Source organism: Lepus europaeus, chromosome 5 (genome assembly GCF_033115175.1).
Source record: "Lepus europaeus isolate LE1 chromosome 5, mLepTim1.pri, whole genome shotgun sequence".
Taxonomy (NCBI): domain Eukaryota; kingdom Metazoa; phylum Chordata; class Mammalia; order Lagomorpha; family Leporidae; genus Lepus; species Lepus europaeus.
The window spans coordinates 91169321-91195324 of NC_084831.1; the positions used below are offsets into that span (position 1 = coordinate 91169321).

Below are 26004 nucleotides of genomic sequence, written 5' to 3' on the forward strand. Positions count from 1 at the left end.
AGCACTGGCCATTCTGGCCATCTAGAGAGTGAAAAGTGGATGGCACATCTCTCCATCTCTCCCTCTCTCCCTCTCTCCCTTTCTCCCTCTCTTCCTCTCTCATTCCCCCTCTCTTTCTCTCTCTATGTGTGTTTTCATGTGTGTGTGTCTTTTTGTAACTCTTTCAAATAAATAAATAAGATCTCTAAAAAATATACACAAAGTTGAGGAGGAAAGGGAACTTTGACATGGTAAACAACAATCCAACAAACAGGTGATATCCAACTATGGATGAAAGGTCCAAGAGGAAATGTTATAGGTGTGGGAATCCAGGACACTAGCAGAAGGAATGCCCCCATTCCCAAAAATTCCATCTTGCTCCTACTCCTGATATAAAGAAGGAGGGCACTGGAAATGGGATTGCCAACAGTCCAGAAGGGGAGGAGGGCACCCATTTCTCTCATGTCCTTATCCAGAGACTGAAGGGGCCTGGGCACTCAGGTGGCTCCTACAACCCATATGACCATCATACTCCTGGAATCCCCTGGATGACACAGGTAAGACATACTGATTTTCTGATTGATAGGGGAGCTACTTCTTACATTATGAATTCCCATGTGGAACCCCATCCTCAAAGAGTTGTGTCATCAAAGGAGTTGATGGCAAGTCCTGCCCCTGACAATTTACCTTTCTCCTGGTTTGCCAGACAGGAGATGTCCTTGTCTCCCATCAGTTTTTGTTGATGCCAGAATGCCCAGGTCCTTTACTCGGCAGAGATCTGCTATCCTCCCTGCTATTTCTCTCAGATTAAAATTTCTAAAATTAGACATTTTATGACAATTTTGATGAAGCACTGCTTCAAAAATCTACCTGTTGAAATTAAAAAATAGAGTAGATGCACAAGTCTGGGATCATGGCATATGTGACTGGGGTACACATGCTACCAAAATCATAGTCTTCCTGAAGGGCAAGGCAAGGCTTCCTCATCAATACCAACACTCCTTTACAACCAGAATCTAAGTAGGAATTCCAATCTTTGAGTAAAAGTTATTGATCAAGGAATCCTGACTCCATGGCTGTAAACTTACAGTAACCCCTTTTTGGCAGTTTTAAAATCAGTGGGGGAATACTGTGTGATTCAAGATCTTTGGGCTGTTAATGAGCCCATCATTCCACTCCATCATATTTATCAAATCCCCATACTAACCAAGCCCACATGGCTGAAGGAACCACCTGGCTCATAATCTTTCAGTTGAAAGACATCTTCTTTTGTCTACATTACACCTTCTATTTCAGTATCTGTTTGCCATTGACTGGACCAATCCATCCTCTAATATAACTAAACAGTGCACCTGGACATTCCTTCCTCACAGCTTTAAGGATGGTCCTCATTTGTTTGGCAATGCCTTTTCCAAGGAACTTAGCTCAAATTAAAGACTGGATTCATTTTACAGTACGAAGTCCTTTTAAGGGGGCCCCAGAAGTACCACTCAACACCTAAGCTCAAACGGCTGAACTTATTGCCTTGAGTAGAGCCTTAAAACTGGGGAGAAGTCAGAATGCCAAGTAGATAAGACTCCAAATACACTTTGCTTATTCTCCACTCACATGTGGCAACTTGGAGATAAAGAGGCCTATGGGCTGAACACCACCCCTCCCCGTTGAACATGGCTAAGAGCTTTGGGCATTTCTGCTGGCAGTTTTGCAGTATCTGTAAATGGGTTCTGTTTATTAAATGTGATAACAAAAGAGGAATAACCATATCATCAGAGGAAATGCACTGGAAGGGCGGCAAAGAAGGCTGCCATCGAGAAGCTTCTGAAAATAGCACTAATACCTCAGCCTCCTGAGACAGCTTGAAATCCCTGCTACAATATGCTTGATATAGAAGGGGTCCAGCAATGGGGTATAGTAAGACCTCAACAGTGGTAGATACTAGATCATAAAAGCACATTCCCAGCGTCCTCTATGTGGGAAGAGAAGCCCTCAATTCAAATGATCTCTCATGGCTTCAAAGGAAAAGGACACTGTATATGTTATAAAGGAAGTGACCTGGTCCTGTCCTTCCTATGCAAAAAGTAATCTTGCAGCCACACCAAACCACCTCCCCTACTTCTGTAAAAAAAGAGAGGAACCTACCCTGCTGAGGACTGGCACACAGACTTCACTAACACAGTCCTAGCAAAGGGTCATACTTATTAGTCTTTGCTGACACTTTCACTGGACATAAAAAGAAAAGACACATGAAGTATCCAAAGTCTTACTAAAAGAAACAATCCCATGTTTGGGGTTTCCAAGCTCCATTTAGAGTGACAATGGTCCCTCCTCTGTTTCAAAGTAACTCAGCAGATAACTCCTGGTCTGGGGATCTCCTACTACCTCCATAACTCCTGGATGTCAGGATACTCAGGTAAGATTGAAAGGGCCACCTCTTAGCTTAAAGCAATCTAGCCAGACAACTCCAAGACACCTCAGAATCTTGGTTAAAGCTATTTATTGCTTATTGCCCTCCCTAGGATGAGGATGGCACCCAAAGCTACCTTATTATGGCTAAGTCCTTTTGAGATGTTATATGGGAGTACCTTCCTCAAATCCTACACCATCTGATTCAAATACCCAACATCAAATAAAGCATACTAGCAATCTAAGTCACAGAAGACTCTGTCAGAATATGGCAACAAGACTATGACAGTACAAGATTACAAAAATAGTGCAATAGATCTGATTCCTTTGTTAACCTTTACCTACATCTCATCTTCAAATTCTTTCTTGCTTTGGAGAACCTGGATGCAGCCCTCCCACTATACCTGGGTTCAATTCCTGGCCTGAGCTCCTGACTCCAGATTCCTGCCAGTGCAAACAGGGAGGCAGCAGTGACGGCTTCTGCCTCCCACTTGGGAGATCTGGATTATGTTCTCTGTTCCTGGCTCCAGCCTAGTTTCAGTCCAAGCCATTCTGCAGGCATTTGGAGGTAAAGTAATGGTTTGCAGATCTGTCTATGTGTCTTTTTTTTTCTCTCTCTCTCTGTGTCTGCCTCTTAAATAAATAAGGCAATAATGAAAAAATAAACAAAGTGAATACAGAGACATAAGAAATCAGTTAAGTGGTAGAAAAAAAGAAGTTCTTTTTTCTGATTGCTATCACAATATTATTTAAAATAATAACTACAACAAAAGTAAAAACAGCAGTAATTTCATAATACAGAAAACAAAAACAAAAGAAAGGAAAAATCAGAAAACACAACAGAGAGAGAAATAGAAAATCATGGGAAGAGCCACTGTAATCCATAAGCTGTACTTTGGAAATTTATATTCATTAAATAAAAGTTAAAAAAAAAGAAAGAAAATCATGGGAAGAGCAGAAGAAACAGAATGTAAAGAGAATAAGTTTACAAAAAGAGAAAATAAAGTAGGCAAGTAAAAGCAGAGGGAAACATTTAAAAGGAACAATTAACTAGATAATGTGAAAGGAAGAATAGATTATAGATTTTGATGTAATTCACTGATATGTAACGTGTGTGCATGATACACACACATATATCAGTTCAATTAAATTTATTTACTCAAAACTTTACAAAAATCCACAGTCACTACAGAGACAGTGTTACTATTTTTGTTTCTTCTTAGCAACACAAAATGGAATTGAAGAATCTGGCACATTCTCAAGGTGGTAACTCCCAAAGAGATCTGAGCTTTCTCATCTGATGCAGTGTATTCAGGCAAGAAAACTGGAAGTCCTTCTTAAATCACTCTAACTAAAAAGGAACTCAGGGCATGTGTTGTGATGTAGCAGGTTAAGCTGTCACTGGGGACATCCACATCCCATATCAGAGTTCTGGTTCAAGTCCCAGTTCCTCCACTCCCAATCTGGCTTCCTGCTAATGCATCCTGAGGAGCAGCAGGTTCAAGTTGTTAGGTCCCTGCCACTCATGTGGGAGACCTGTATACAGTTCCTGGCTCCTGACTTCAGCCTGGCCCCACACAGGCTGCAGCAGATGTTTGGGGAATGAATCAGCAGAGATACCCATCCCCACTTCCTGATGTTCTGCCTTTCAAATAACTCTTTTAAACTTTTTTTTTTCTTTCAAGGAGGAGTTCTATGTCCAAAGGAATCAAGGAAGAGAAATTGGAAGAAGCAGGAGAGCCAATAACAATGGTATGTGTCCACAGAAAAAAGGAATCAGGGAACAGGCATGTGACTAAGAACAAAGAGATAGAACAAAACTGGTGGTAGCCAGTGCCCTCAACAGCTGCACTACACCTGCCACCTAGTAGTTACTCAATTAAACCAGGTGAATGGATTGAATCTATATATGTTCCACCTCCTGGAGTTGTATTTCTGGATATATTCACAAGTGAAAAAATAAGGGGATAAGCAGATAGTTGAGTTTTCAAAGAATACTGTCAAAACACTGCCACTTTGGAATAGACTTCCTCTTGGAGAAAAGAATAATATATAAAATAATCTGAAATTAGTAACAGAAACATACACATCTATATGAACTGATCTGCAGGGAAAAAAGAGGTTTGCACTGTTCTTAAAAAAAAAAAAAACACAACTATTCTACTGGTTGTTTTGATTGCTTTCTATTGCCACCAGCCTTGGCACTACTCCGGACATGTGTTTGGAATTCTTGGAACCAGAATGAATAGTGTATAGAGTAAAGTGCACCTATCCTGAAGGGAAAATGACAACTACATAACACAATGTAAAAGAATGCAGACAAAAAGGGAATTTGTTTTTCTGTATTATATGAGACAATAAGGCAGAAAGAGAAAGAAAAGTACGGCAAACAACTGCATGACAGAAAAGGGGAATGAGGCTCGGAACACACAAGATCAAGAAAGGGGTGTAGGGGAGCCCACGAAAGCAGAAACAAGGTAACGAAAAGGACAAAACCAGCAGTAGAAAGGAACTGTCAGACACAAAACCCTCAAAACAATGGATAGAAAAAAAAGGGAACAAGATGACAGGAAAAGAGCAGCATGGAATCTAGTAAGAAAAAGAAACAAAAATTTCAAATAATGGATTTTGTAACACCCCCGCTGTTCCTCCAGTGCATTGTGTCACAGTCTCACAGAGCAGTGCATAATTTATTATGGTCACTCGCTGCCAGGCTGCTCTAAAGAGCAACAGTTATAGGAAAATACTCCTCATTGCCTGGATGGCTTAATGATCTCTTTGTAGAAGGGAAGGGCTGTGCAATGGTGGGCAAGGGCAGAAGGAGCACTCAGAGGGCTGGATGGCGCGCTGCATATTTAGTGATTCCCAGCATTTGAAGAAAGGGTTGATCAACTTTCAGGGCATCACTGTGGGGGTTCTCGCCCCTTTCCCAGCTCCTGAACAATCCCTCTCTGCTTGCTGGTCTCTTGGTGCCTCTCGGTTCCACAACTACCATCCTTTCATGGGAGGGGTGATGCCAGATTTGAAGAATAAATCATTGATTTTTAAAAATAAAATCTTACTATGAATGACTAACACCAGTAACTGGAAAAGTGCATTATATTTTAATTACAACTGGAAGATGTTTTAATGCTATGGTTTTTCTTCAAAATGAATCTGGATGCAGAATAAATAAAAATCACTTCAAAATAAAGATCATTCAAATCGTTTTTAGCAAAGCTTTTTTTTTTTTAGTATTTTTTTTTAGTATTTTTTTTCCATAGTATTTATATGGAGGAGCTTTCTTAACTTTCCCAAATACAATAGTAATGTCTTCAAACAGGAAGGCATCAGTGAGATGTGAATGAATAATGTCTCTGGTTGTTAAGGCCATGAACTATTTTACCTTCCTTTTTTGAGATGCACTGATACATGTAGGTCATGAGAATAGGCTCTTGAGCCAGATTGCTAGGATTTGAATCTTTTATTGTACTTAAATATTATTCATTTATTTGCAAGGCAGAATTACAGAGACAGACAGACACACAGACACACACATACATACAGATAGACAGGGAGAGAGCATCTGTCTACTGGTTCACTCCCAAAATGACCACAACAGCCAGGACTGGGCCAGGCTAAATCCAGGAGCCTGGAACTCCAGCTGGGTCTCCCGTACAGGTATCAGGTGCCTGAGTATTTGAGCCATTTCCACTGCTTTCCAGGCACACTAGGAGGGAGCTAGATGGTAAGTGGAGCAGGTGGGACAGGAACAGAAGCTCACACGGGATGCCAGCGTTGTAGGCAGTGACTTAACCTGCTGTGTCATGACTCTGGCCCTGGGATTTGAATCTTGTTGCTGCCATTTAATCTTGTGTAGCCCTTCCAATATTTATAGTCTCTGAATTTCCCCCTCTTATAATGGGAAAAATGGTAATAAATACTTCAGAGTGCTGTGAAGATTAAATGAATCAATCCTTGGGTGACAGCCTGGTCAACAGCAAAGACATGCAGGTGTCAGCCATGGTGCCTGCTCCCAAACAATACAGTAGGAGACATGAGGGGCAGGTGGAATCCAGAACTGTTCTGCCCTTGGTAAGGGGCATGGGACAAGGGAACATTGCATCTTTTAATCCTATTGGAAGTCAGGCAGAGCAGTATTTTTATTTTGTTCTTGCCTCATCCATTATTTATATAGGGTGTTAGGTTTCTGGAATTAAGTCACAATAAGGCACTTGATGTCTTTCACATGCCACACTTCTATAACAAAATGTAAAGGGTCCTCACTCTTAAGCAAACATGATTATTGAGTTCCAAAGATGGAATATTAGAAAAAGGAGATACACTGGGAATTATGAATAATACACGTACATAACAAGTATATAGCGTGGAAAAATATACTTAGATTGCTTTCAAGAAACAGACTGGAGAAACCAGGTACCTGAAGCTTAAAATAAATTTCTTATTGATTAATGTTATTTACTTGAAAGGCAGAGAGAGATTGGGAGAGATTTATCTTCCATCCAGTGGTTACTTTCCTAATGCCCACAGCAACCAGGACGAGGCCAGGCCAAAACCAAGAACTAGGAACTTTATCTATGTCTCATACTTGGATGGCAGGGACCTCAGTACTTCACCCATCAACTGTTGCTCCCTATGGTGCACATTAGCAGAAGCTGGTTCAAAAGCAGAATTAAGGCTCAAACTCCAGGACTCTGATATGGGATGTGGACATTCCAACCTGCATCTTAACTTCTGTACCAAATATCTGTCCTGTTTTCTGTCTTTTTATTTATTTATTTTTTTAACTTTTATTTAATGAATATAAATTTCCAGTGTACAGCTTATGGATTACAATGGCTTCCCCCTCCCATAACTTCCCTCCCACCCGCAACCCTCCCCTCTCCCGCTCCCTCTCCTCTTCCATTTGCATCAAGATTCATTTTCAATTCTCTTTATATACAGAAGATCAATTTAGTATAAAGATTTCAACAGTTTGCACCCACATAGCAACACAAAGTGAAACATACTGTTTGAGTACTAGTTATAGCATTAAATCAAAATGTACAGCACATTAAGGACAGAGATCCCACATGAGGAGCAAGTGCACAGTGGCTCCTGTTGTTGACCCAACAAATTGACACTCTAGTTTATGGCGCCAGGAACCATCCTAGGCTGTCGTCATGAGTTGCCAAGGATATGGAAGCCTTCCAAGTTTGCCGACTCTGATCATATTTAGACAAGGTCATAAAAGACAGAGTGAGGATAGTAACCAATGATCCTAAGAGTGGCATTTACCAGGTTTGAACAATTATACAGCATGAAGTGGGGAAGAGGATCATCAGTACACACAGGTTGTGAGTAGAGCCATTGGTGGTAGAGTAGAGGTTATGATTACAAAGGAATGAGGCCCAAGTGCACTAGACAGGGCCTAGAACAAAGGACAGAGTCATTATTAGATGAGCTAAGAAAGGTGCTGTCTAAGCTACAATTAAGTTTTCTGATTGAGAGGCAAATAGAACCTGATAGAAGGGGCTTGATAATAATCTGGTGGGCTTTAGGCCTTGTAAGTTAAGAGGCCCAGACCTATCTATCTCTTCACATGGGGTATATCCTAAGGGAGGTGTGAACCTCCTAGGGGAAGGCACTCTGTTGACTTTCATTACTTGGCTGGCCTGGGAGGAGAGCTGGCCAGGTAAAGGCAGGGGGCATCTCTATCGAGAAATTTACAGTTCTGCCTGCAATGTTGCTGACCCTACTTGACCATCCCCTCAGCTGCAGTGGTCACTTTGGAAGTTGGGCTGAGTGAAGGGCTTTTCAGCTTAGAGCCAATAAGATCTGTGGCTCTGACCTGGGCATCCTTCGACTCCAGAGCAGGTCCATTTCCACTGATCCAACTCTTGGCAGAGCTGCCAGGGCTCTTCACAAGCTGACTTCTATCTTTTTGACAACAGCCATTGTAGCAGTGGTATGGTGATATCTCATTGTGGTTTTGATTGGGATTTGGTATGGTGATATCTCATTGTGGTTTTGATTGGGATTTCCCTGATGGCTAGTGATAGCATTTTTTTAATCTATTTATTGGCCACTTAAATTTCTTCTTTTGAGATATGTCTATTCAGTCCTTTCTCTTTTCTTAACTAGATTGGTTGTTTTCTGTGTTGTTGAGTTTTGTGAGTTCCTTATACATTTTTGTATTAATCCTTTGTTGGATAATTAGCTTGCAAATATTTTGCCCCATTTTTGTCAGATGTCTCTTCATGGTGTTGTTTTCTTTGCTGTGCAGAAAAATCTGAATTTTCTGTAATTACATGTACTTCATTTTGCTTTTTTTCCTGAATTTCAGGGATATTATCCAAAAAAATCATGTCTGCACCAAGGTCTTGAAGTGTTTCTCTATGTTTTATTCTAAAATTTCATAGTTTCAGGTTTTACATTTAGGTTCTTGACTCATTTGACCTGATTTTGTATATAGTGAGAAGCAGGGATCCAATTTCATTTTCTGCCAGCAACACTTTTTTGAAAAGACCATCCTATCTCCTATGTATGTTCTTGGCACTTTTGTCAAAACCAGTTGGCTTTATATAATAGATTATTTCTGGGTTCTTTGTTCTGTTCCACTGGTCTATATGTTGGCTTTAAAGAAACTACCATACTGCTTTAGTTACTATATATGTGTAGCACTGGGGGCTAGCACCATGGCATAGTAGGCTAAGCCTCTGCCTGTCACACCAGCATCCCATATGGGCACTGGTTCTAGTCCCAGCTGCCCCTCTTGCAATTCAGCTGTCTGCTAATGGCCTGAAGAAGCAGTAGAAGATGACCCAAGTCCCTGGGCCCATACACCTCATGGAAGACCTGGAAGACCTGGAAGAAGTTCCTGTCTCCTGGCTTGGGATCGGCTCAGCTTCGGCAGTTGCAGCCATTTGGAGAGTGAACCAGCAGATGAAAGACCTATCTCTTTGTCTCTCCCTCTCTCTGTCTGTAGCTCTACCTCTCAAATAAATAAATAAACCTTAAAATATAATTGTGTAGTATTGTACAGTAGAATATTATTCAGCCATAAAAAGAATGAAATCCTGTCATGTGTAGTAAGATGCGTAGAACTGCAAGATATCATGCTAAATGAATGAAATAACTGTATGCTTTCCCTCATATATGGAAGCTCAAAAACAAACAAAAACCTCATTCTGGGGGCCAGTGCTATGGTGCAATGGGCTAAGCCTCCACTGCAGTGCTGGAATCCCATATGGGCACTGGTTCGTGTACCGGCTGCTCCTCTTCTGATCCAGCTCTTGGCTTATGGTCTGGGAAAGTAAACCCCTGCACCCGCGTATAAGAAACTTCTGGCTCCTGGCTTTGGTTTGGCCCAGTTCCAGCTGTTGCAGCCATTTGGGGAGTGAACCAGCACATAGAAGAAGACTTCTCTTGCTCTGCCTCTGCCTCTCTGTAACTCTGCCTTTCAAATAAATGAATAAATTTTAAAAGAAAAAAGAACACCTCAATCTAAGCACAGACTAGTAATAATTAGGAGCACAGTAATTATTAGAGCCTGGGAAGGGTGGGAGGAGATTAAAATTTTGATACCAGGTACCAAATCAGAGTTAGAATGAAGGGATAAGTTTCTAGTGTTGCACAGCATAGTGGGGTGACTATAGTGTACAATAACCTACTGTACATTTTTGATCAAATAGAAGAAAGTGCTCAAAGGGGAAACACAGATTACTCTGATTTGATCTGTACACATGGTATATATATATTAAAATGTTGCAAATATCCCATACATTACATATAATCATTCTAATAAAAACATATATTTATATGTAATCATTCTTAAATATATTTATATATAATAAAATGTGTTATATATATGTATATATATTAGTTTAAATATATACTCATTTTACCCAGCAGGAAGCATGTAAGACTTTCCTATCAGTGGTGGAAGTATTTTAATGTTAAGATCTTGAAAGTGGTGCCTTTGACTCCCTCCCCTGACTTGTTATCTTTGTTACTCATCCTCTTATCTTGACTTGTTACCTCTGTCTCATTGCTGCTGCTTACTTACTAGTTTTCTGTCCAGTATTACCTTTTAGCCTAACATGCAATGTCCTTTACTCCTGAGTCCTAACACCTGGCTTAGTCTTGTCTGCCACTTCATCCAATATTCTGGGCTAGCTGACTCTCATGCCTATATTTTCCATTTTATTGCTAATATTATATCTTACTTATCTTGTTTTCTCACCTTGTCTCTTTTTGATGATACCTATTATACTGATGTAACATTATACTCTCTAAATTCTTCATGATATTGAAGACTAAGCTCATAGCAACTCCCTCACTTCATCCTGTGTCTCTTTTTTTTTAAGTCAATGATGTTTTTACTTCATCTTTATATATTTGGACAGGCCAAAGCCAGGAGAGAGGAACTCCATCAGGGTCTCCCATGTGGGTGGCAGGAAAAAAAAGATCTTTAACCATCAGTTGCTGTCTTCAAGCATCCACATTAGCAAGAAGCTTGATCAAACCTAGTCATTCTGATATAAGTTGTGGGTGTTCCAAGAGAGGCTTTACCCACTGTGCCACATTCCTGCCCCTGGAGGGTTATTTTTAAATAAATAAATATTACATAGAAATAATTATATTAGATAATATTACATAAGTTATAATATATAAGTAGTTTACATTTAAATATCATATATATTATATAGTACATTATATATACATATATATATATATAAAATTTATTTCATTCTGTTGGTTCATTCCCCAAATGACTGGGTCAGGCCAAAGCCAGGAGCCAGAAGCTGTATCCTGATCTTCCACACGGGTGGCAGGATTCCAAGCACTTGGGCAATCGTTTGTTGCTTCCCCTGGTGCATTACTAGGGTGCTAGATCTGAAGAAGAGCAGCCCAGACTAGAACCTGTGCTCTGACATGGGATGCAGGAGTCCCAAGTAGTGGCTTAACTTGATGTGCCACAACATGGCCACTCTCTGCCCCCACCAAGATACAGTTCAAACTTTTGCTGGGACCGGCATCGTGACACAGTAGGCTAAGCATCTTCCTGAGTCCCCAGCTTCTATCTGGGTGCTGGTTTGTGTACTGGCAGCTCTGCTTTAGATTCAGCTCCTTGTCAATGTGCCTGGGAAAGCAGTGGCAGATGACACAGGTACCTTGGCCCCTGCCACCCATATGGGATACTCAGACGGAGTTGCAGGCTCCTATCTTTGGACAGGCCTAACCCTGGACGTTGCAATCATTTTAGGAGTGAATCAGAGGGTGGAAGGTCTCTCTCTCTCTCTCCCTCTCTCTGAAACCCTGCCTTTCAAAGAAATAATGTTTTTAAAAAAGGTTTTTCTGTTTATTTATGGAATATAACAAATTGTGAGTATAATAAAAACTATATTAAGTTAAAATGCATTTACTCATTTTTCCTGCAAATACTCTCCACTAGGTGATCTGCCTGTTACTGCATATGGTGTTTTTCCTGGCACACGGTGCTTGTGCTGCACAAAAAGAATAGTACTTCCTACTGTAGAACTGATACTTCAGTTAGATGTAAATCGTGTTGCTTTCTACTAAAAATTTATGAATTTTCAGAGATGAAACTTTTATATCATTAACCAACCAACTTTAATAACTACAAATGGAAAGCTCATAGAGAAACAGCTTTAGGCAAAATATTGGCAGTTATATAAATATTTCTTACAGATCTCCTGTAGTTGTCTGCTTATGAAAACACCCATGTCTATGCAAATGGCAGAAAATTAAAATCAAATAAAAAGTTGGGCACCATAATATCATATAAAGCAAATATTTCTTTATGATTAGAGTCACTTTTTCTCATAAACAAGTTGATAATCTATTTTAAAGCACTTTTTAAAATTATAACGCCACAAGGAAAATAAAAGAGAACAGGATAAATCCAATGTTTATGGGTAATTAACCATTTTAGTCACTTTTGCAGCTCATATCACATAGCCATGTTTCTTTACAAGATTCATTACTTGCAGTACAACAATTTCCAAACCTGTGAATATTATGTCTCAGGGTTTCAAGCCATTGAGGGTAACCTAGTGTATCCCATATCTACATAGTTCACTGTTACACCTCAAGATTTGACTGTCTAGCTCAAATCTCCATGCATCTATGCTGACCAGAGTATGAATAAGCATCACATTCAGCACACTATATCAGTTTATCCCTTTACTCCTATGCATAGATTTAAAAATTTTGACCCCACAAAAATAATCTCTTAATTCCATTTTCATGAACCTTTTTGAAGTTGCCTAATACACACCCTATAGGGGCTAAATTCATAAGTACTAAGAGGGGCTGGTGCCATGGCGCAGTAGATAATCCTCCACCTGCAGTGTTGGCATCCCATATAGGTGCCGGTTCTAGTCCCAGTTGTTCCACTTCCAATCCAGCTCTCTGCTATGGCCTGGAAGAGCAGTAGAAGATGGCCCAAGTCCTTGACTCCTGGCTTCGGATTGGCACAGCTTTGGCCATTGTGGCCAATTGGGGAGTGACGGAAAGAAGACCTTTCTCTCTGTCTCTCCCTCTCACTGTCTGTAACTCTACCTTTCAAGTAAAATAAATAAACTCTTTTTAAAAAAAAGTACTGAGAAGAATCAGGGAAAAGTCTCACAGGCATACACCTGCCCAGTTTCACAAGCAAATGGAACTCAGCAGTGATCCTCACCTTAGTGCCCCAGAGAGAGGCCAGACAGGCACTAGTGCTCACTTTCTTTTCTCTAACCTTAGCTATTTTTCCATACTCTAGTTCCTTAGTTTTGACTTCCTGGGGAATATAGGAAATACTGTGACTTGGCAACTATTTTAGCTTTAAAGGAGGTTGTCTTCTTTTTTAAAGAAAATATTTATTTATTTATTTAAAGGTGGAGTTACAGAGAAGCAGAGGTAGAGGCGGGGGGGGGGCGGTAGAGAGAGAGACAGAGAAAGGTCTTCCATCCACTGGTTCACCCCCCAAACGACTGCAATGGCCACGGCTGGGCCAGAACCATGAAGGGAGCCAGAAGCTTCATTCAGGACTCCCATGTGGGTGCAGAGGCCCAAGGACTTGGGCCATCTTTTGCTGCTTTCCCAGGTGCATTAGCAGGGAGTTGGATTGGAAGTAGAGCATCTGGGACTCAATGAGTACTCATACAGGATGCCAAATGCTGTAGGTGATGGCTTTGCCTGCTACAACATGACTTTTAAAATAGCATGTGACTATTTAATTTTCCCAGGACCATTTATTGAAGATTATTTTTTCTCCATTGTGTGATGTTGGCATTTTTGTTAAAAACCAATTGACTATAAATGAGTGGAATTTTCCAGGCCTTTTTTTTTTAGATTTCTCTTATTTTTTCCTCAGAAAACTTTTATTTAAGGTATACAAACTTCATGCTTTTCAGATATGCAACTTTAGGAACATAGTGATTCTTCCTACAGTACCTGCCCTCCCACCCACACTCCCACCCCATTCCTCCTCCCTCTCTTTTTCCCACTCTTATTTTTTTACTAAGATATATTTTCAATTAACTTTATACACTTATGATTAACTCTATACTAAGTAAAGAATTTAACAAATTGTATGAACAAAAAAATTTACCTCAACAATTGAGACAAGGACTGTTCAAAGTGATTGCATCTTGAAGTGTTAATTTCACTTCTATAGATTACCTTTTAGGTGCTCTATTAGTTATTACAGATCAGGAGAACATATTGTATTTGTCCTTTGGGGACTGGCTTATTTCACTAAGTGTAATGTTTTCTAGTTGCATCCATTTTATTGCAAATGACAGAATTTCATTTTTTTTTTACTGCTATGTAGTATTCCATGGTGTACATATCCCATACTTTTTTTTATCCAGTCTTCAGTTGATGGATATTTGGGTTGATTCCATATCTTATGTATTGTGAATTGAGCTTCAATAAACATGGCTGTAGAGATAACTCTTTCATATGGTGATTTCATCTCCCTTGGGTAAATTCCCAGGAGTAGGATGGCTGGGTCACATAATAGGTCTGTTCAGATATCTGAGGTATCTCAAACTATCTTCCACAGTGGCTGTACCAGTTTACATTCCTACCAACAGTGGATTAGGGTACCTTTTTCCCCACATCCTTGCCAGCATTTGTTGTTTGTTGATTTCTGTATGAAAGCCATTCTAATGGAGGTGAGGTGAAATCTCATTGTGATTTTGATATGCATTTCCCTGATGGCTAGGGATCCTGAACAGGCTTAATTAAGCTCTAGCTCCTTACTACTACCAGGCACAGAGGGCCATGTCCTTCCATACATCAAGAGAAAGAAGAAGTGAGACTTTTCTTTCAAACCCAACTATTGTTGGTAATAATTTAAAAAACAAAATAACACCCATTACTCAAAGTCTATTAAGCACTGTTCAGAATTTGGGTAAGAAATTTCTGCAGAATAGAATAAATAATTCCACTAAAATTTTAAAAGGACAGAAGAAGGCTATTCAGTCATTGTGGTAAAGACTCAACATTTAGGAAGAAGGCAAAACCTCAAAGGGGTTCCCTTTCAGCTGGGTTTAATAGAATTCATTATAGTTCCATTGCATTTATAATATAAATGTAATATGTAAATATGCGGTTAATAAAGTAATACTTAAAATAGTATGCTGTTACAGGAAATGAATCTTCATACGTTTTATGCAGACAACTTTAAATCTGAAGGACAAGACATCTGAGAAGCTTCCTTAGTCTCAAGAGACAGAACCTAAAGTAGTAGGTTCAAGTTTGCTTATATTTTCATGTATTTAGAGAAATGAGAAGTTAGAGTTACAAGACTTCAGAGTTGACCTTGTCCAGCACTTAATTTTCAGTTAATAATAGTATTTAACACTGATATTGGCATGACTAAGCAGGGACTGTTCTTGGCATTTTCGCTATATTCAGGTTAATTAAAGTGAAGCTCTTTCAAGCATTGTGCAACTGGACCTCAGTTTGCAAAAGATAGGGTTTGGGGAGGTAGGGAGAGAGATAGAAGAGAGACAGGAAAGAGAGATAGGAGCTAGAGAGAGGAGAGAGAGAGGGAGGGAGGGAATAAAAACTACATATGCTAGAGGGAAATTATACAGAGAAAGAAAAGTATTTTTTCATATTAAAATATAATTTGCAATTTTATAGCAAAATAACCAAAACTATACTACATTTTCATCTTTATTTGAGCATCAAGGTTACTGAGGATACCAGAAAATGAAATGAAAAAGCAGGTTAGAGTATAAACAATCAAAGGTTTTATTTTAGCCACTTTCAATATAATAAGACTTTTAATCTAATCATATCCTTTCTAAACAACTGCTATTTAAGAATTAATTCATGAATTTAAGCAATATATACCAAAAAGTGAGCAGCACTTGTTGATGTAAAAATAATTAGAAATCACATAAATAAAACATTCACTTTATGCAGGCCACAGAAATGTAGAAGTGTTAAGAAGAGCAAGACAATATGCATTGATTTGTTCCTTTATTTTAGTTTTATCAACATTCCTTAAGGATAGGTTAAAAATAATATATTAGCCTGCTACTTATACTGTTAACATTCATGTAATATTAAAGCTATAAGGGAATCAAGAGATCATTTAATTCAAATTGCCTGTTTTGGGATGGAAACATATTTCAGGAAAGTGAGTTGCTTGATCAAGGTGACATGAATGTTTGAAGGAAGGAACACAGAATGAGACTACCTTTAAACATTTAACAACGCTGAGATATTTAAGACTTCACATGAAGTTATACTTTTCAAGAAATATGCAATTCAGATACCGAGATCAGCTTGAGATTCTCATTACTACTACAGATTTCATAAATGCAATGCCTATATGTTGTGGACTGGGGATTTTATAGCTTTCCTATTTGTAAATTTCATGATTTTAGTAACTTATTTTATAGTTTAGTCACTTAATTTTTATGTATACATGTATATACAATTATACTTATTACACACAAGTAAAATAATTTAGATACAAGGGAGTGTTCTTTACTTACTACATGTTTGTGAGAAAATATATGCGATAAAGGAGGGAAAATAGGTGTTAGGAAAGGAAAATGTACAGTACAAGAAAGTAAATATCTTAGATAAATATTCCAGCCATGGAACTAATGTTAGTTTCTTATTCAGGAAGCAAAAATCTATCTGGCTTAGTACACAGGAAGTTTTCAACAAGTGGAACACAGGATTCAGTTCCCTAACACTGAGTACAAATTCCCCATCCAATTAACTTACAGGTGTTCAATATTTTGGAAATTAGAGAAGAAAGGGGAAGAATTGTGAAGAGGATGTAGATAAAGGGGAAAAGGAAGCAGAAAAAGTAGAATAAAAGCCAAATGGACTTGTGAGAACTCCACAAAGTCAGAGTCATATTAAAGAATTTTTTTAAAATGCACTAATATTCCTCATTGCCTTCATTTTAATTATGGTACATTCATGTGTAATGAGGCAGAGGGATCATTCAAAATCTGACAGAGCAAAAATAATTAAATTTGATTGATTTTTCAATTATATAATTTAAGAAACTATATTCAAAAGAACACTTCTAAATTTGACTAATGCAAAGAATCAGTTTAGGGCTTTTTTTTTTTAATTTTTAAAGACAGAGATATAGAGAGAAGAAGGGAGAGAGAGAGAAAGAAAGAGACTGAGAAACAGAGAAAGAGAGGTATCTTCCATCTGCTGGTTCACTCCCCAAATAGCTGCAATGGCTGGGGCTTCTTTCAGGTCTGCCACCATGGTGCAGGGGCCCAAGGACTTCAGCCATCTTCTGCTGCTTTCTCAGCTGCATTAGTAGGGCGCTGGATTGGAAGTGGAGAAGCTGGGACTTGAACTGGGGCACATATAGGATACTGACACTGTAGGTGGAAGCATAATCGTCTATGCCATGGCACTAACACTGGTTTAGGTTTTAGAGATCATAACTAATTAGAGAAATGGAGGTGTTCTTAAGTTGCTTTCAGTAAAAATATCATGATTTTTGGAGCATATATTTTCCAAGAATTTTAGAAATCTTAGTTTCTCTAAATGTGAAATTTAAGCATTTGGCATTCTCATTCAGCCAAAGGCTACGTAAAAAAATTTATATGACTAAATGATTCTCCATAACATCAGTGTAAGTTCATATGTGTTCATAGAGCCAAAACCTATGCTACAAAAATAAATTCTGGTGTGACTTGAACAACGTTTTCAATATAATTGTCCTATTTGTAACAAGAGGAAAATACTAAAAATATAACCTTCCTTAACAAATTAGTCAATAGATATAAATTTTCCATAGTTGTTTTTATGTATTTAACCAGAAATGTCTAGGCTGTGAGGTTCAGAGACTGCACAATGGGTAAAGGGAAAATCTTGGCAAGGTGTCATTTTAGTCTTCCTCTTTCTTAAATATTTTATTTTATTTATTTACTTTATTTTTTAAAGATTATTTCTTTATTTAAAAGGCAGAATTACAGTGAGAGAGAGGCAGGGGCAGATAGAGAGATTGTTCAATTGATCGATCTTTCTTCCATTCGATCATTCCCCAAATGGCACAATGGTCAGGGCTGAACCAGGCCTAAGTCAAGGGCCAGGAACTTCCTCCTGGTCTCTCACTTGGGTGGCAGGAGCCCAAGCACTTAGACCATCTTCCACTGCTTTCTCAGGCCATTAGCAGAAAGCTAGACTGGAAATGAATTCAAACTATTGCCCATATAGGATGCTGGTGCTGCAGGTAGCAACTTTACCCACTATGCCACAGTGCCAGCCCCACAGTTTTCCTCCTTTTAACTGTGTTACACATCTTGACAACACAGACTGCTATTTTAAGGTGTGACTCCACAGTTATGATTTGATTCAATGATATCTCCTGTCACTGGGTAGCTGAGCCTTGGTTTTGTCATCCTACTTATTGATCAATAAGAGATCTCCTGGGTAACCTGTTGTGTGTGAAACAGTCTCCACTTGAAATATTTGACCAGCCTCTCCTCTTATGCTCCTACATAGGAATGGTTTCTTCCTAAGTCTGTTCTTAACGTTAATTAAATATTTACAAAGTGCTTCAAAATCCTTGGTGAATACTAATATAAAAATAGCAATCTATGTTCATTTGAATAAGCAGAAATTTTTGCCCTCCCATAGTAAGGGCCTCTGAGTTTAATTCAAATCAATTTCAATGACTGAGGGAAAAAAAAAAGTCAGGCACCTCCTACGAACAAGATCCTGTGCCAGATGTGGAGATAAAAGTAAATTTTCCAGGACTATAAGATGTGTCAGAAATTACAACATTTCATATTATTTAATTCACATCATTTCTCTGTGGGCTGAAAAGTGAAAGTAGATGCAAAACACTCACCTTTTTAGCATTAAGCTTTTACATTGTTCCTTAACACATAATCCTGTATCTAGTTACATAAAGATGTGGTATTTTCTATATATTAGCATATTATTACACATTTTATTTATTAGGTTTTTGAAAGTATTTTAGCATGAAGGTTCCATTTATTGTATCCAAAAATAAAAATAGCATCAAAGTCTTTTTGCAACTCCCAAAACACAGTTAGGGAATAATGATCATATGCTAAAAAATGTGAAATGCAATTTGTGCTGTGCCCCATTTACTACAAAATCACTACGAACAATGCATTTTGTACAGTATATTGCTCCAGGGAAACTGGATCAGCATCAGGAATGAATAAAGAACGCTGCATTTGAAATCAGCTAATTCTGCTTCAGTGCTTTTAAAAACTATTTGTTATGATATTACTTCCTGTCAAGCACATAATGTGATATTTTCCTCAATAAAGCTAAACAGTTGCTGTAATTTCAGCTTCCCTCATTTTCCACTTTTTAAGCACTAAATATTTAAACAATGCAGACCTGGAAGTCTCAAGTCAGTCATCTGCTCCATGCATCTCCTTGCCTAAGGTATAATAATGACCATACTTGAGCCTGTTGTCACATTGACATACACAGTGGCAGCTGTCCAAGTCCTTACCTGCCCACAGGCCAGGCCCATCCCTCTTTCTCCCATGCCATGGGGACATGACAAATTTAACTCCAGGGCATCTGCTCCAGAAGCCTATAAAACATGGAAAGAAAATGAAAGAAAAGGCAAAACTCTACGTAACAGTATGCCTTCATCATTGATAACTCAGCAAAGGTCACAGTTTTCAAGTTTGAACTATTACGTTTTCTGCATCAAAGCTATCTGGGGGGTACATTCTAACTCCCAAAGTAAGATGTGTAGAACCTCAATAATAACACCAACAACAAATATTTACTGGGTGCATGTAAAGTGCCACCCACTGCTGTCCATAGTCTGATAAGTCTCATAATCTTTGCATAATTATATCCATTTTATGAAAGGGAGAACTGAAGATTGGGGAAGTTAGCTTAAGCCTGGTTATTGACACAATGGAGACTAACTCAGCTCTTTGATACCACATTTTTTTTCCCTATATAGCTTCTATTTTTATAGAAACAAACCGTACTAATTCTGGATAATTGATTAGACAAACGATTAGACAAGCACAGAAAAATGTAGTAAGCTGGCCAAAAATCAATTTTATCATATTTAAAAACAGTCCATGCTATGACACATGAAGTATTAATAGCTTTGTGTAACATTAATAATTAAATAGTAATCCTTATTTAAATAATTGATTCCTTAATATACAAATGAATCCTGTCAAAATGAACAAAATAGTTCACCCTGATTATTCTTAGGAAACTTGAAGACTATTAAAATTCTGGAGACATATTTTTAAAAATTAATTAAGAATAAACAAGATGTGCTTTTAAGTGTATTGAGTAACTTGAGAGATGCTGGATAAGATAAACTGAACAATTCAAGTTTATGTTCATTTACCTAGAGTTCACCTATCTTCTAGAATTTTTCCAATGCCATAATGTCCTTTTAAGTAAGGCCACCTAGAAGCTTGCATCAGTTTCAATAATGTTATGTCTATCACCTTATACAAAGGCTTAAAAATGTTCACACTTCTCTGACCATTCCAGACCTTTCTTCAGGCCAACAGCTGTTTCCAAGCCGTCTGTTTCCTTTCTCATTGTTGAAGATTCTGGTCTATTTTTTCCTACTTTTTGAATTTTAAGTAGGACCTCATGCATCCTAAGAACTCACGTTAGCTTTTCTCCATCACCTTTCTTGCCCATCTCTCTTCATTAATGAGTCTGCTTTTTCTTCTGCATATTTGTGAAAGTCCATTTGATCATTCAACCTGTTTTCTAACATGGTTTCATTATGGTTTCTGCTTCTCTAATCCAATTTTAAAATGTTTCATGTTATTTGGAAATTATTGTTAATCATTCTACTTTTTTTTTCCTGATGGTTTGGTAGAGAGCAGGAACAAAACACAGACTGCTGAATTCTAAGTTCTAATCCTAGGTCTGCTACAAAAGACCTGGGGATATTTTGGGAAAGTCATTTATTTCTCTTTGAATCCAGCTGCTTATCAGTAAACTGTAGATAATATGTTCTGTTTTAAAACCATATCATATGGGATTTACCAGCTTAATTAAAAGATTATGAATGAAATTATATGAAATCTGACCTTTTCATACTTTTCCTTACTTATGTTAAATATTTCCTTTAGTGGCAGGTATTATGGTACAATCAGTTGAACTGCTGATGAGACACCTGTATCCCATATTGGCAGAGTGCCTGGTTTGAGTCCTGGCTACTCTACACTCCCAATCCATCTTCCTACTAATGTACCTGTGATGCAGTGTACGATGGCCCAAGTACTTGGGTTCCCTGCCATCCACATAAGAAATCCAGATGGAGTTCCTGGCTTCTGGCTTTGGCATGGCCCAGCCCTGCCTGTTGCAGGCATTTGGGGAGTAAACCAGCAGATGGAAGATCTCCCTGTCTCTCCTCTCTCTGTCAGTCTGCCTTTTAAATGAATAAATGAATCTTAAAAAAATTATTTTAGACTTCCTTATGCAGCTGAAATGCAGCAACTAATGGCCAATAAATTCAATGATTACATTTTGTATAAATATTCACATTATGCGTAATTCATTGCGAACTAACAATTGGCTAACGGTAGATAATAATAGCTAATAATAATTGAGCACTTATAATATGCTAGATATTTTATTAGGTCTTTTGAATATTTTTATCCTCATTACAATTCTAAGAGGTAAGATATGGCATTACTCCTTTTTACAATTAATAAAACCAAGGCATTAACAGTTCAAGTCACTTCCTCAATATCCCAAGGGTTATAACTGAGATAGGGTCTTGAATCTAAACATTTTTACTCCTGAACCTGAATTCATAACCATTATTATAATTTATTGGAAATTACTTATTTCATGGATTTTTTACAGTGTGTTAGGAAGAACAAAACAGTTTGAGATTATCACAGCTTGTAACCTTGAAATAAAAATTAAAATCTTGGGGCCAGTGTTGTCTCGTGGCAGGTGAAGACACTCCTGTGACACTTAGGTCCCATATTAGGGTGCCAGTTTGAGTATGGCTACTCTGCTTCAGGTCCACTTCCCTTGCTAATGTACCTAGGAAAGCAGCAGAGGATTGTCCAAGTACTTAAGTCCCTGTCACCCATGTAAGAGTCCAGGATAAAGTCCACATGGGAGACTCAGATGGAGTTCCTGGCTCCCTGGTTTCATCCTGGCCAAACCCTGTCTTTTGGAGCCATTTAAGGAGTGAACCAGCTGTCTCTCCATTCTGCCTCTCCCTCTTTATATCATTCTGCCTTTCAAGTTAATTGAAAGTAATTAATTAAAAACTACCTATCCAATATAAGGTCTTTCTCATGACTAATTATTAAAATTTCCTCCTTCAGTAACACAGACACCCACCCATAGGACATGCCTGGAGAGGCCTTTGAAATGGGCATGTAGTCTTCAAAAACCGAAATAATGCTGCTCAAGGTGACACTAAGAAATCCCAGAGGAGAAAGGGAACAGCCATGTGGCCTCTGCTTCAATATTCCTGTCACAGGAAGCACCAACTGAAAAGGCAGTTAATTCCATTTCCAAGCAACTCTATCCATTCAAAAAGCCCTAATTGCTGAATTAGCATGAAATGTTAAATTAACTGAAACTGGGCACGCATTTTGACTCTTGTTAGTCACAAGCTTTTTAGTTTAACAATTTAGCCCAGAGTTTACTCTACTTCACCTAAATGACTACAAAACAAAATAACCTATTGAAGGCAGTGATGTATGAAATATGCTGTTTTTAATTTGTTACATTATTTATCATCCATCTATCTATAAGAAATACAGTATATGTGGTAAGCATAAACTCTACAGCCAGATTTCATGAGTTTGCATCCCACCTTATCTAATAGCTATACAAACCTAAACACACGCTTTTACCACTTTTTGTCTGTTTCTTCATCTCAAAGAAAATAGAAAACAATAGTGCTAACTCATTAGGTACTTGCTGAAAGTTATAAATAAATAAATTTTAACAAAAATAGATTATTCAGGGGCCCGTACTGTGGTGTAGTGGGCAAAGCCACTGCCTGCAGTGCCGGCATCCCATATGGACACCGGTTCGAGTTTCAGCTGCTTCTCTTCCGATCCAGCTCTCTGCTTATGGTCTGGGAAAGCAAAGGATAATGGCCCAAGTCCTTGGTCCCTGCCCCGAGTGGGAGACCTGGCAGAAGCTCCTGACTCCTGGCTTTGAATCAACTCAGCTCCAGCCAGTGCAGCCATCTGGGGAGTTAACCAGCAGATGGAAGACTCTCTCTCTCTGTCTCTCTCTTAACCAGCAGATGGAAGACTCTCTCTCTCTCTCTCTCTCTCTCTCTCTCTCTCTCTTTCTCTCTCTCTCTCTCTCTCTCTCTTTGCCTCTGTCTCTCTGTAACTCTGCCTTTCAAATACATAAAATAAATCTTACAAAAATAAATTATTCAGAGTAATACTTGGAACATGTAGTAAATGCTATGTATATAAGCAAATACTGTCTGTCTGTATCTACCTACATACTTACCAATCTACCTATCTATACAATGATAGCCTCTCACTTGCTCTTCCCCCACCTAGATCTGAAAAGGATTTAAGGTAAATCACATTGCATTACAGTATTTATAACTGGGTTGGGGGGAGGGGGACAAGAAAACAAACTATCTGAAGAATTCTTGGAAGGGTGGCTGTGATGGGCTTTCTAAATTCTCTAGATATCTTTATAAAAACTCGCACAAAATTAGCAAACTACAAACACTTGTGCAACATGTATTCAAAAAAAGTTAATGGAAAATATAATTAAAAGATAAGCTTAATTTAATATAAAACATTTTGAAATCTATGCATGAATTTTTCATAATACACATTACATGAACCTTTTGAAGATCTTGTGTACAACAAAATCAGGTACGAAAGTCTTCCCTTTTCCTGTCATTGCTTCCTCCTCCCTTTCCCTTACCTTCCTCATCGATATAGATCTAAAGTTATTGGATGGGGCAGAGAAAGGTAGGTGACCACAAGCATGAGGGCCCAGTGTGATGAGAATCTGGCTTCTGAGTGTTTTATTTTGACTGTGCTAGGAATAGGATGGCCACTTGGTTTTGGTGTCTTTTACTTCTCCATTGAAACTTCTTTGTCTCATCATACCAAGGATGGTCAGATTATTGTCAATCGCTCATCAGATCCCTGGAGCCTTGGGTCTTAATCATCTCAAGATCATTGGTGCCATTTACTCTGTATGGCTTCCTTGTGTTGGTCAGATGCAAACTTGAGCTCTGGTTTTGTAGTTGTTTGTTTTTTGTTTCATTCAAAAAATACTTGTAGGTGGGCAAAGTCCTGTGTTGGAATCTTGGATTAAGCAGTGAGTCAGACAGAGGTTTCCATTCACATGGAGCTTGCTATATAACAAGCAGGACGGAGAAATTATTAGTAATGGCTAATGATATCTTTGTTAATCACTGCTTTATTAAACACTGTCAAAGAAAAGTAGAGAAAAGATGCAGATCCAGATTTTGAGGAGCCTGAAGCTTAAATAATTTTGAAAACTTTCATTAAGACAAAGAAATTAAAAATTATAAACTCAATTAGCTACAAGGGCTTGGAAGTGGTGTGCACTAGTAAGGGCTCTGAAGCTGAAGCTTCGCTCACTTCATGGTAAATGGGGCTCTGGAGACAGGCTCTTTTTGGAGAATACAGGATAGGAAGGTTTAAGTTACCTAGTCAGAGGCCTCGAGGTTGAGGAAGAAAGAACCTTCGAGACCAAGGGAGCAGCAAAGACTGAATGGAGAATGAGTTGGACTATATTAATTTATATATAATTATATATTATATATAATAATTATATAAAATTATATACAATATATATAGGAGCTGAAATGTAGAAAATGAACCTATTTCCCTGCCTGGAGAAATAGGCGGGAGACAGACCATGGAAGACTTGTTGGTCAAATTAAGGATTTTGAACTTAGAAAACATGGAATGACTTCAGAATGGTTGAGAACAAAGGAATTAGTAGAGCTTCTGAAGATAAATCTAGGTTTAAGTGGTAATGATGTATGTTGGACTACACTCGGTTTGTTTCTTAGAAGTTGATGGCCTATCTGCCACCCTGGCTTTTGCCATTAGCTTCAAAGGGGAGCCCTAGTCCCTGCTGCTATCTTCACGTCTCTTATAATTGTGAGCTCTCATGTCCTCACGCAGTTCAGAACTGGGCTTTGTCACAGCCCACACTGCCCTGAACAAATGGCAATTCTAGGAGCACCAATGACCAGGTCTGGCCAAGAGGCTTTGACCTTTTCGTCCTGTTTTGGGTTTAGATGAAGCATCACTTGGTGTGGGATCCGGCTTCCCTAGCAGCTCCCACAGAGAGCAGGACACACAATGCAAAAGCTCAGGGGAAAGGAGAGCCCTGTGGTATGAAATTCAGTGCAGGAGAAATAGGAGGTGCCAGCAGGACTCCTCACCTGTCCTTTCCTTGGAACTGCTCTGAGAAAGGACAACTCCCATGGCATGCCCTGTCCCCCAGAGCTGGGCCATCAACTCCATTTCCTGGTTCAGCTGTGGCCAGCTCTGTAATGTTCCACATTGTGTTTGCCTTCCCTTCTTTCATTTTCCTTTCTCCTCCATCATTTGGATTTGGGATTGCATTCTTCGATAAGTCTTTTGCCCATAAACTTATTTTTAAAAGATTTATTTATTTTTTAAAAGGCAGAGTTACAGAGAGGCAGAGGCAAAGAGAGAGAGAGAGAAAGAGAAAAAGAGAAAAAGAGAGAGAGAGAGAGAGTGAGAGAAAGTCTTCCATCTGCTGGTTCACTCCCCAGATGGCCGTAATGGCCAGAGCTGCGCCCATCTGAAGCCACCAGCCAGGAGCCTCTTCCGGGTCTCCCACACGGGTGCAGGGGCCTAAGGACTTGGGCCATCTTTTACTGTCCTCCCAGGCCATAGCAGAGAGCTGGATCGGAAGTGGAACAGCTGGAACTCAAACTGGTGCCCATATGGGATTCCAGCACCGTAGATGGCAACTTTACTTGCTATGCTACAGCACCAACCTCTTGCTCATAAACTCTGATTCAGGCTTGTATTTCTAGGCTAACATACATTAAGAAAGAAATGGATTCAAGTTCTACTGAAAGGTTTTAAGATTCATTTAAAACCTAATATTGTGAGCCTTCAG

At 38.7% G+C, this 26004-nt stretch overlaps 1 protein-coding gene across 1 annotated transcript in view; it reads right to left on the minus strand.

Moving 5' to 3' along the window:
• The window catches only part of DPYD (dihydropyrimidine dehydrogenase), a 1003571-nt gene that overhangs the window by 341445 nt on the left and 636122 nt on the right, over positions 1-26004 (minus strand). The window contains exon 16 of the mRNA XM_062191802.1: positions 19370-19453. Coding sequence (XP_062047786.1) covers positions 19370-19453 — 84 coding nt within the window. The remainder of the gene's footprint in view (positions 1-19369; positions 19454-26004) is intronic.